This window comes from Phocoena sinus, chromosome 10, assembly GCF_008692025.1.
Source record: "Phocoena sinus isolate mPhoSin1 chromosome 10, mPhoSin1.pri, whole genome shotgun sequence".
NCBI lineage: Eukaryota > Metazoa > Chordata > Mammalia > Artiodactyla > Phocoenidae > Phocoena > Phocoena sinus.
In genome coordinates, this window is record NC_045772.1 from 95501965 (window position 1) to 95514033 (window position 12069).

Consider the following 12069-nt stretch of genomic DNA (forward strand, 5'->3'; position numbering starts at 1 on the left):
GTCATATCATACTTAAGCCTCTACTGCTTAAGTCCGTTACATTTCCAGTTACAAAAGCCCCTGGGGGATGACCTAAAGAAAACTGTAGGAAAATGAAGCAATATAGGTGACCTGGGTCCTGGTGGACAGGCCCGCGATACCTTGTAGAGAAGCAATAAACTCATACACCTCCTCTACGCTCCAACGGCTAGGATTACTGGACAGGAACACAGGGTTGATGCCATGTAATTCTGGTGTAGGCGGAGCTGTATTGGGGTTCCCCAGGTCACGTTCTCCATGCCCTGCTCGCACGGATAAAGGCCCAGGAGATGTTGGAGAGAGTGCTTCATCGTAACTGGAATTATCTGAACCCCGGCTAGAGTCCTCTTGACCCTACAGAAAAAAACGCAAAACAGGTCACAAGTAACAGTGTCATGAGGTTTCCCTCTCCTTTCCCCAGCCACCCTGGGTTTGGATTACTATCGGGCACAGAGGAAAAACTAATCTTAGCACAAGTGAAATAATCTGTACTTCACGTGCAAATGCCCGAAGTCACCAGTCCGCTCTCGAGTGCCTCTCAAGTATGAACTGTATCCCTCTCTCGGTTCTCCCCTTCTACCAACGACTGCCCTAGATTTTCCCTCCTCAAACACGGCATAAGGATTAACAGACAGGCAACCAGTAAGGTGAGAAGAGACACAGAGGTCAGGATCTCTTGGAATTTGGAGTAAGGCAATCAACGCAAAACCAGAGTTCTGGTCTCATACTCATTTTAGCTGGGCAAAGGAACTGCCCCGTGGGCAAGAGGAAGGAAAAAGGCCCATTTCTGAGGTAGTGCGCCCCGCACCGGCAGCTCACCCGGTGACGCTTGCCCTGGATCTTGGCACGGGCGATGTCTGAGGAGCTGCGGCGGGGTCCGCGCCGGCGAACGCGGGCATAGTTGGCTTCTTGAAACTCTTTCATTTTTTTCCTCTTCAGCCGGAATTGGTGGCTACAGCTCACATTATACCTACAGGTTGGGGCACGTACAGGAGGTCATGAGTGCTACCAGAGAAGACCGCCTTGCTCCCCTGCACTAAATGTGAACTGGGATTTTAAGGGCCGATTTGGGGAAGGGAATGAAAGCAGAGGAGACATTAACTATGAGCCTTGAGCAGATCCTAGGGAAGGGGTGTAAGGTTAGATGGAGGCGGGTGAGGCGGGGTGCCTACAGTACCTCTTTGCGCAAGTCATGGAGCAGAATCTCTTGGAGCCGCGAAACTGCTCTGCAGGGGCGTACTTCCCACAGTACTCGCACTTCAGGAGGTTCGCCTTCTTATCGAGCTCTGAAAACAAGGCAGCGCGGGAGGGCTGCATCGGTTTCTGCTGCCACTCAGGCCCCCGTCAGGCCCAACGCTGGACTCTAATTACTCGCAGGGTTCCCCCCAAAGACCTACTCAACCTAACTGAGAATCTCCCTAAAACAAAGTTCAAGATCCAGAGCCGTAAAGAACTGTCCCTCAAGAACATCACAGTCTTCCTAACCTTAAGCCAGACGATTTCCACTTTAAATGACTAGTTTTATCCTGACTCATAATCTCAGATTTCAGACAAGACTGCATTTCTGAACAGGAGAGAGGAAAAGATTACTTAATGCCTGGAAAGACATAAGACCTCTCTCCCACAGAAGTTTCCAAAAGCAGGGGGGGGGAAATGTGAACAGGACTCCTTAACATGTAGTACAGAATCTAGAATAAGGAGAACTGGAAATTAAGATATAGCCTGTATTATTATTTTTTTTTGGCCGCACCCTGCAACATGCAGGATCTTAGTTCCCCAACCAGGGATCAAACCCGTGCCCCCTGCAGTGGAAGTGTGGAGTCCTAACCACTGAACCGCCAGGGAATTCCCAGAAATAGCCTATTTTAGATCGTCTTTTGAAAAATATATCCTTATAGTAAATAATTCAACAGATTACTCTAGCTTGATAAAATTCCCCTTAATTCTATCCTAGGGAACAACTTTTATGTGAGTCTACGTATTCTGTTATATGATGTGGCTTCTGGTTTCTCAGCGTGGATGGACTTCACGTAATTCCCACTTTAAACAGATAATTCCTATTTTACACTAAGTCCTCAAACACATCTCCATCAGCCTCCTTCCCCAGATGGGTCTCTAAATAAATACTTACCAGCAGATGGGCTGTCCCCACCTAAGGGGCCACCCGACTGATTCTCATTCAGCCCTGTCACGAGGCCAGTCTGCAGTGGCTTCTCAGACTCTTTCAGTAACTGAGAACAACCCACCTGTCCCAGAAAAAGGTTAGTTAAGTTAGCCTAATTCCTTTCTGCTTCCCTATAGCTTTCCCCACCATTTTTCACCACCATGTCTCTGCCCAGATTTCTGAGTTAATGACCAAGTCCGATGCAGAGAAAACCACTTTCAATATAGCAATCAAGAGCCTCTAACTGGCTTTTTTCAGATAAGCCACTGGAGAACAGGTTCCTACCTGGGCTCCCTATTTTGTCCTTTTCCTTCCTAAATTGTAGGGAACATACTAGGAGTCAAGATACTTGTGTTCTAAGTCCTGGTTCTGCAACTCATGGTATCCAGAAAAGTCTCTTAACTTCTCTACCACAATTTTCTTCACTATAAAACAACCTAATTTGTCTAACTAAACATGACAGCTTTAGAGGTCACTTTCTTCCTTTTCTTCTCCTCTTCCCAACATTTTCACTTTCTAGTCTACATATTCTTTCTTCTCTTCACTTCCTTCTTTACAACTAACGGTACAAACAACAGAATTGAACCATTCGCTAATAATTAAATAGTTCTGGGCCTTTTGATTTCGTGGAGTTTGAAATGACAACAATCAGACCAAGCCCCGCCTTCTGGCCCTGCCCTCACCGGAAAAGGTTCTGCTCCTTCCTGGATAACGAAGCCTTCGATGATGTGGGTGAGAATCTGGGGCTTCACAATGGCCTGTGGGGGCTTGGAGTCACCCATCTGTCTGGACACCATGGCCAGCGTGGGAGGCGGTGCTGACGGGGCAGGAGCCAAGGCTACTACATCACTGCTCGGGGTACCAGCATTCACACTGGTCACTGGTTCAGCTTTGTCTGGAAAATAAACACAAGACTGAGGGGCAGGTAGGGGATGACCTAGCTGATCCATCTATGAGCCAGGTCAGCCTGATCTTCCACAGTAATACGTGTTCCCTTTTGATCATTAACCCTGGATTCCCTGTGTTTGGATCTACTCCACCAAGCCTACTGAGGCAGAGTGATCTTTCAGCTCACTCAGAACTTTGCTCTAATTTCTATGTACTCCAGCAGCACTGCAGAAGCCAGTTACTCACCTCCAAGACCGCCCTTCTCCTCCATGGCCTTCGGGCTCTCTACTACCGGAGACGCCTTCGCAGGAAGCATTGAACTCAACGTGGAGATATCGTCTCTCTCCTCCTCTGACTCAGCCTTGCGTTTGACGGGCAATGTCTGGGGTTTGCCCTATAAAGTGAAGAACAGGAAAGAAAAGATTTATGAGTGAAGGGTAACAAGAAAACACAATTATTCCCATACTGTCAAGAGAAAATCTTCTTAGTTCTAGATTCCCCAATTTGTATACTTCCCACAGTACAGTAAAATTTCTGGTCATTCCCAAGAAGTGTAACTTCTACATCAAGACAAAAAATACAACATTTTCTCCAGGTCCTCACGTAGACCTGGAGACCCTGGGTTCATCAACAGCCCAACCACGAACTGTTGTTTTCCTAAAAATCAATTTTGGTGGTTAAGGCTATATCTTGATATAACTTAGTACAGATCCAAAAACACAGAATTTCAGTGGCAAATTTAGGAGTATGAACTTCAGATATTATCTACACTAATGTCTCCCTCTTACAAAAGGAAGAAGTAAGTGCCAGGATCTTAACCTTCCATGAACATGTCTCTCTCTTACAAAAGAAGCAGTGATCCATACCAGTATCTTAACCTTCCTAACTCCTTATTCCCCTCCTAAACTAAACTCAGGTCCTCTCAAGGATGATAGTGCCCTCCAAGCCATCAGGCATCACTCACCGGCAGGTGCACAGACTGCATGTAGAAGGCGGCAGGGACCTGGGCCACAACAGGCGAGGAGGCGGTAGCCGCCCCCTTCACCACATGTGCCGTCCCCTGCACAGGAGCCAGGGTCATCCCCGAAGCCAACGCGGGTGGGCCCTCCTGCAGCGCACCAGGGGCCTGGGATGAAGGCGGCGAGGAGGCCACGTGGGCCTGGCCAGGCTGCACTGTGCCTGCCATCCCCCGGGAAGCAGGTACGGCGGCTGCCAGCTGGGCCAGCCCCAAAGCCTGGGCCTGGGCTGTACCTGGCTGCCGGGTGCCCACGACTTGCACGGGGATGTGGGGCGGAGGTTGCTGGGTGGCTGACATCTTGGCAGCCCCCAGCGGAGGAGGCTTGACAGGGGCCACAGGTGGCTTGGACTGGATGGGGACGGGGGGCTTGGGGGCTGGGTCAGGAGGGAGCGACAAGGGCGAAGACTGCAGCATGGGCTGGACAACCAGAGTCTGGGCTGGCTGCTGGGACTGCGAAGGCGGGGCCTGCTGGGCGGCGGGGCCCTGCGGGGGCGGGGGCGCAGGGAGGGGCGTGGCCTGCTGCTGCTGCTGCTGCTGCTGCTGGGCCAGCTGGAGGTGGGTGGCCGTGTGCAGCAGCTGCGCCTGGCGGTGCGGGAACTGCTGCTGGTGGTGGATGGCGATCTGCTGCTGGATCACCACCTGCTTCTGCTGCAGGTGGATCTGCTGCTGCTGCTGGATCAGCGAGTGGGGCTGGATCTGCGTGTAGGTGGCTGCGGGGACAGCCCCGAAGCGACAAAGAGGGAGGGGGCAGAAAGTCAGCAGCAGCCCCAGGAATGGGAAGCCAGAGCACCCTTCCGAGGCGGACCCAGACGGCGAATGGAAGGCGAGCCTGGAGGGGCCCGGGCGGCTGCTTGGCTCTCACTCCTTCCTAGTCTGACGTTACCAACTACCCCAGTCTTAAAGGTTTCCGGGAGAGACCACTCTTGCTCGAGCAGTTAACAGTCCTCGGTAACTTCTTGCGTTTATCTGACTTTTACTTTTTTGCTCTACTTAAATCCTGTTACTTTGCACTCAGCAAGGACAACGGCGGGCCCATCCTCTCCACGATTAGACTCAAGCTCCTCAAGCACTGAGGCCATGTTTCGTTCATTTTTACATCCCTAGAACCCAGCCCAGGGCCTGACACGTGAGAAACACTTAGCAGTCACTGAAATGATAAACGTCCACAGAGGTAAAGATACCAACATCTTCCCGTGAATGCCTCGGTCTCCAACATTTATCAGTTTGGGTCACCGCCTATGAGAAGATGTCTTACGAGTCAGCAGCTGCGAGCTCGGACTTTACCCAGTTTCCTCCACCGTAAACTAGAGTTGGGATCTCCCCGCTCCATACTCTACCAGAGTGTCCAGAGGATATATGTGAAATGAAAGCACTTCGGTAACAGAAGTGCTACAGTGTGTAAATACTAGGTATTAAACTGATAATTAACTGTTACATTTTGTGAATACATTATTCAAATATAGCAACAACTAAAGAACTAGAAACAAGGAAGGCAAAAATAAACATCACCAAGTAAGGTGCACACATCTAACTCCATACACAGCCTGAAATCAAGAACTATTTGGCGTTATTATTTATTCTTTTTTATCCTTATCATTGATACAGATGATCACAAGTTGACTGTATTAAACCATGGCTCTATTTGCTCATCCTAAGTGCTCTAAGGCACCTATACAGTCTCTGCTCTACACTGGGCCAACTAACCAACATTAAACGCATCCCTTATGCTAAACTGTAAGCTCCGTGAGCAGAGGAGTCCGTTTTTCAAAGATGCGTCCCAGCACCTCCTAGAACATAGTAGGCAATTCAAAAAGAACCAAGTGAATGAATGGGTCGAGTGAGTAAACTGAAGAACTCAGGACCTAAGAAAGAGAGGACAAGGCAACTTGTAAACTGACTGCTGCCTGGTGGAAACAGACAAGATCCATCTCTGTTACCTGTCGTCCTGTCTCCCTGGACTAATATGATCAAGGTTGATGTGATTCTCTTTCCTTCCCCTAGTCCGGGACCAAGACAAGCAGGAAAAATGGCAAAGATATGTACTCTGACGATTTTAAACAAGTCCCGAGAGAACAATGACATTATGAGAGGTGACAGCTTACCTGAGCTAATAAGGGTCTGGCTGGGAGCAGGTGTGGCTGTCCGTGTCAGGTTCATGCCCACGCTCTGCTGACCAGTCCCATCTGCTTCTGCCTTCTTGGCCGCTGCACTTTCTGCTTCTGTCTGGCTGCCCTGACTCACAGTCACTGCCTGGGCTGCAGGCAAGGGCTGCACCACTCCTGTGCCCTTCCTGGGACAGCTCCCACCACCACCCATTCCTGAGGAAGGCAACTGACCCAAGCCCCCAGGTGTCTGGCCACCTGGACCCATGGACCCTGGGATGCTATTCCCACTGCCTCCACCAGCTTGACTAAGGTTGAGGGACTGGCCTGAGGCCCCAGAGGAAGCCTGAGCCACAGCGAGGGCCTGGCTAGAGGCCTGGGAGAGGCTGGAGACAGGGGAGGCTCCAGGAGGAATGGCCTTCTGAGCAGAGCCTTGCATTTGGGGTCCTTGGGCTGAGGCCTGTTGGTTCCTGACTGCCAAGTTCTGCACCTGAAAGATAAGAAGCAAAAGACAGACTGAGAAAAGGGGAACAGGGGGCACTCAGGGCAAAGATTTCTGTGACTGATTCCGAAGCAGTGACGACAGCTACAGATATTCCACAGCCCCCCTCAACTTGTACCCCGTCCTGTACAAACGTACACAGTGAAGGCCTTCCCAGGGAGGGACTCAAGTCATATTTGATTTTTCAGGCTCCTTCACTCACTATCAAATCCATCATCTAGTTTGGTTATTTTATTCCTTCAAAATGTCTCCGATTTTCCCTTTCCTCTCCATTCATTCATTCAACATCTACAAAACACCTACTATGCTTCAGGTACCACACTGGATACTGGGAATGCAGAGATGAAAGACACGAGCCCCTGCTTTTAATGAGTACTTTCTACTAAAAAAGACAAGAAAACCAAATTACACTATGCACAGATAGGCACACAGTACTACACGAGCACAGAGAGGAGATTAACTCAGACTAGGGAGATTAGCGAAGACGTCCTAAAACAGGTGATGTCTGAGCTGAGAACCAACAGGTAATAGTGAAGGCAGGGGTTCGAAGACATAGGTGACAACACTGCAAGGCCACTGAGCCAATAAAGAGCACAGCATTTCTGGAAATTATAAATACTTCATTATGTTTGGGGTGAACTAGAAGAAATGGCAAGAAATGAAGCTAGGAAGGTAGGCTGAGGCTAGAAAGAGGACAGATCTCGAAGGGCCTGGTGTGTTAAAGAGAGCCTGAACTTTACTTTGGAAACAAAGTTTCTCCATCTTCTTTGTTGTTATATTCCCAGCACCTAGCACAGTGCCTGACAGATAGTAAGTGCTCCAAGGTATGAACTGAGAGAAGGAATGATGAGCACTTAAAGCCACTGAAGACTATGCATCAGAATCATGGTGATCAAATCTATAGTCGAAACTATTCTTTTAAACACTGCTGATGAAGGTACAAATCAGTACAACCACTCTGGAAAACAGTTTGGCATCATATCCTAAAGGTGACTATTCACACACACTCTAATAACCCAGGAACCCCATAAGAGAAATGCTCGCCGTATACAGTGGGTGGCTTGTGTTAAGAATGGTCACAGCAGCACTAGTCATGATAATAAAAGCCTGGAAACCAACTGAATGGCCATAATCAGAAGAGAAGATGAATTAAGATGTGTAGTATATTTACACGATGGAATATTACATAGAAATCAAAATGAATAAAGTACAATGACATACAACAATACAGATGGATTTTGACAATAAGCTATCAAGAAATCATTCCCAAAGAGACTGCACACAAGTACCTTATAAATTTAAATATAAATTAGACATATATGTGTGTGTGTGTGTGTGTATATATACATGTATAAATGATATGGTATCTGGAATTCACTTCTAAATAATCCACAGGCGAAGGGAAGGGGGTCTGGAGAGATTGGCCACATGTTTATAAATGCTGACGCTGGATGGTTAAGTACATGGAGATTCATATTTCTTTATATTTTTGTTTATGTCTGAAATGTTCCATAATAAAAGTACATTTTGGAAATATACGTAAAGGCAATAAAACTATATAAAAAGGGACACAGGGAAGGATGAACCTAGGAATCATGGGTAAGGGGAGGCAGTGGATGGAACTGGGGATGGCTTATTACATGATTAAAACTTACTGAGTAAATATTTTTAAAAAGTGGACCATTGATGAGAGGAGGCCATAAGCCAAGGATTATGATTTATCAAATTCTGTACACCAGAGGTACAATTAAAAATAATGTTAGTAACAACATATATCTCCTTATTAAAAAACTTATTCTGTTAGTAATGTGGGAGAGGATTAGAAGTAGATATGGCTGAAGTCAAGAGACCAATTAGGAAACTAGTACAGTAATTCAGGCGAAAAACAAAAAGAACCCGAATTCAGACAACAGTAATAAAGAAGAAGAGGCAATAGCTTTTGAGAGAGATTTACAAGAATCATCAGGATTGGGTGCTGGGGCGCTTATATACTTCTTACCTTTTCTAACCGGCTTCCTTTCCATAATGGCTATTTAAAACTTTCCTCCTCTCCTTGTACCTCAGAACCACTTCCTCTTTCCCCTGTCACTGTTCACTCCAGCAGAGACAATAAAACCACTAGATGTGCGCGATGCTTCAGCAGTTCCACCAAACCTGCCCCTGCACCTGCCCCCGTCACTTACCACCCCCTCTCCCTCTCCTTCCTCCTCTCCAAGGGCCGTCCTTCTCCAGGCTGAGGGTCCCATCCCCTCCTCCTGCTTCAACCTCTCCTCTACTGGCTCCCTGCCATCACCAAGCGGAACCCCATTCCCAAGCCCAGCTTCACCCGCCTCTCCTGTTCCTGCTAATCTCTTAATAATTGTTTACAACCACCGCACCGACTCCCACCACCCAGTCATTCCTCAAGTCACACCGCTCCTCTGGCTTCAGCCTCCGACTCCCCCGGAAGGGCTCTCCACCCACAGACCTAAGTCCAGCTCTCCCGCCCTCTCCACTGAACTGGACAGAGGACCCCCTCCACTTTCATAACATTCGGCTCCCTTGTCTTCGTGACCCTGCACAATCCAGATCGTGTCTCTGTCACTCTTGCCTCTTCCCCTCTGCCAGCCCACCACCCTCTACTCCAACTGGAGCTGCTCTATTTTCTAAGGGCTCGTTCTAAACCTCGGGGCTCCAGCTTGAAGGCTTTTCTCTTCTCAATCCGTACCAGCTCCCCAAGCGGTTTCCGGTGCTTGACTTCTCTTATCATCTCCACGCACACTACTCCTGTCTGTTCATCTCCAACTCAGTCAGACTCCTCCGAGCTGAGCACTGTGTACATCAGACTGCTGACCCGAGACCTCCTCGTGGGCGGCTCACAAGCACTGCTAGGTCGGCACATCCTCAAGTGAACTTCACCCTGCGTCCACTTCCCCGGCATTCTTCATCGCATTCACAGCGCTCCTGGCCCCTCAGGCCGTGTCAGATCCCAGCTCTGGCACCTACCCCCACTCCCCCATCTACTGGGTCAGGCCTCCCTTTCCAATGATCTTCGAAGTTTTTTCTCCAATCTACTCATTTCTGTCCATCTACATTGCTACCACCTAATCCAAACGTCTTCCCCCTAAACTCTTACAACACTGTTTTCCTCCCTATATTCACACTCACACCATTTCCATTTATCCTCCAGAGGAGCCAACATAGTCCTTAAACTAAAAGAAAAATTTTTTTAAACCCTCAAGTCTCCAAGTCACTGCCATTTCCCACTGGCCTTCACATAGAGCCCCCAATCCTACACAGTCCCCAAGGCCCTGCAAGATTAGTTTCTCCCACCTCCCCAGCGCCATCTCCACCCCGCAGCGCCAGGCTCCAGGAACACGGGTCTTCTTTTAGTGCCTCAAATATACAAAGTCCCTTCCCTCCTCAGGTCTCTGGACATGGGGGGGACCCTGCCTTCACTCTCATTTCATGTCTTGCCCTGACTAACTTCTACAGGCCCCCATTTAACTGCCATCTACTCGGGAACGCCTTCTTGACTTCTACTCCCATCCCAAAGCTAAATTAAGTCCCTTTCTATGTTTTCAGAGCACTCTGTACTTTTTTTTTTTAAATACATTTATTTATTTATTTATTTTTGGCTGTGTTGGGTCTTCGTTGCTGCGTGCAGGCTTTCTCTAGCTGCGGCGAGAGGGGGCTACTCTTCGTTGTGGTACGAGGGCTTCTCATTGCGGTGGCTTCTCCTGTTGTGGAGCACGGGCTCTAGGCGTGTGGACTTCAGTAGTTGTGGTGCACGGGCTTAGTTGCTCTGCGGCATGTGGGATCTTCCCGGACCAGGGATCGAACCTGTGTCCCCTGCATTGGCAGGTGGATTCTTAACCACTGCACCACCAGGGAAGTCCCAGCACACTGTACTTTCTAATGAAGCAATCACTAAACTATTCAGGTGATTATCTGTTCAATGTGCTTTGATGATGTGTCATCTCCATCAGTCCAGTGATCATGACCTTGGACATTCAAGGCCAAGGAACGTCTGATATCTGATCGTAACGAGGGCTAAACTCTTAAAACACTCACTATGCTGTGTCCAGGTACTCTTCAAACGCTTACACACATCAACTCCCTTGGTCCTCACAACACACTCTGAGGTAAGTATTTTATAACAGCTAATTTAATAGATGAAGAAATTGTGGCTAAAAATGTTAGGCCATTTGCAGGGGTCACACTAAGTCATGCAGTTGGAATCTGACCCAAACATCAGATTCCCACTTTCAACCACTGCTCTGTCCCTCCACACACTGACACACAAATATCTGATGAATAAATAGATGGATAAATGAAAGAATTGCAATGGAAGCAGGCTCCACCTCATCCTCTGATCCAGTGATACGGCTGTGATACGGCTGATCCAGTGATACGGCTATCACTGTAGTCTAAACCAAAGGCCTTACCTTGTAACTAAATGACCTCAACAGTTTCTTAGCAGGTTCCCTCATTTCTCTTTCTTCTCCAGGCACGTGTTCCTAAATGATTCTTTCTCAAGGAGTTTCCTGACCCTGTCAATCTGCCTTTCAAGCCAGCAGTGCCACTGCTACCTGTGAAGTTACCTGGCTTTCAGACTTCTCCCTAACAACGACCTTTCCAGCCACAGGCCTGCCGTCTCCACTTTATTCACTCATCCCCAAATCATCTTCACGTACGTGAGATAGGCCTTTACACATACTGTTCTCTCTCCAGTGTTCTTCTTACTCCAAATCAAATCCTACCCGTCCTTTAAGAATCTGTTCATGTTCCTAAAAGTCACTGAAAAGAAATGCAGGCGACTCTTCCCTAAGCTCCTGCATCACTCAAAGTTGGTACTGTTTACTTTTGCACTGCTTTCTGCTCTAAGCTCTTTGAAGACTTGACTCATTTTTCAATCCCCCAGTTTCTAGTATACACCTGAGCACATCAAAAGAGAGAGCGCAATATTTACTGGCTGACTGATGAACTAAAAGAATGAAACGAGTACTATGAGATCCCAGTTTGTAACCCACCCGTAAGAAGCTAAAACATTCAGGCTCTCTATATATGTATACACACACACACACACACACACACACACACACACACACATATATTGGAGATAAGGCATGGGAAGCACTGGTGAGGAAGACTTTACTGCGAACACAGTGAGCGGAAACAGACAGCTGAAGGTTGAGAGCTACAGTGACTCATAAAGACAAGGAATCAAGTGTTTTGCCAGTAACTCAGCCAGGTCAGCTTCACGTGTGTCTAACTAGAATTCCCTCAACCATCCCTTATCTTACAGAGACAGTACTGCAAGAAGAGAGAACTAAGACTTCCTGAATGAAACTGAGCCATGGAGGGCTAAAAGAAGGGTAAGGACATATGTCCGGTA

The 12069-nt window shown here is 48.0% G+C and overlaps 1 protein-coding gene across 5 annotated transcripts in view; it reads right to left on the reverse strand.

Annotated features, from left to right (window-relative positions):
- Positions 1 to 12069, reverse strand: part of PHC1 (polyhomeotic homolog 1) — a 48336-nt gene that overhangs the window by 3556 nt on the left and 32711 nt on the right. For all 5 annotated transcript variants that reach the window (XM_032646663.1, XM_032646661.1, XM_032646662.1 and 2 more), the window contains 8 exons: positions 6191 to 6680; positions 4035 to 4798; positions 3317 to 3464; positions 2866 to 3077; positions 2150 to 2264; positions 1196 to 1304; positions 838 to 988; positions 141 to 372 (listed from right to left, as the gene is read on the reverse strand). In XM_032646663.1, the coding sequence (XP_032502554.1) occupies positions 141 to 372; positions 838 to 988; positions 1196 to 1304; positions 2150 to 2264; positions 2866 to 3077; positions 3317 to 3464; positions 4035 to 4798; positions 6191 to 6680 (2221 nt within the window). The remainder of the gene's footprint in view (positions 1 to 140; positions 373 to 837; positions 989 to 1195; positions 1305 to 2149; positions 2265 to 2865; positions 3078 to 3316; positions 3465 to 4034; positions 4799 to 6190; positions 6681 to 12069) is intronic.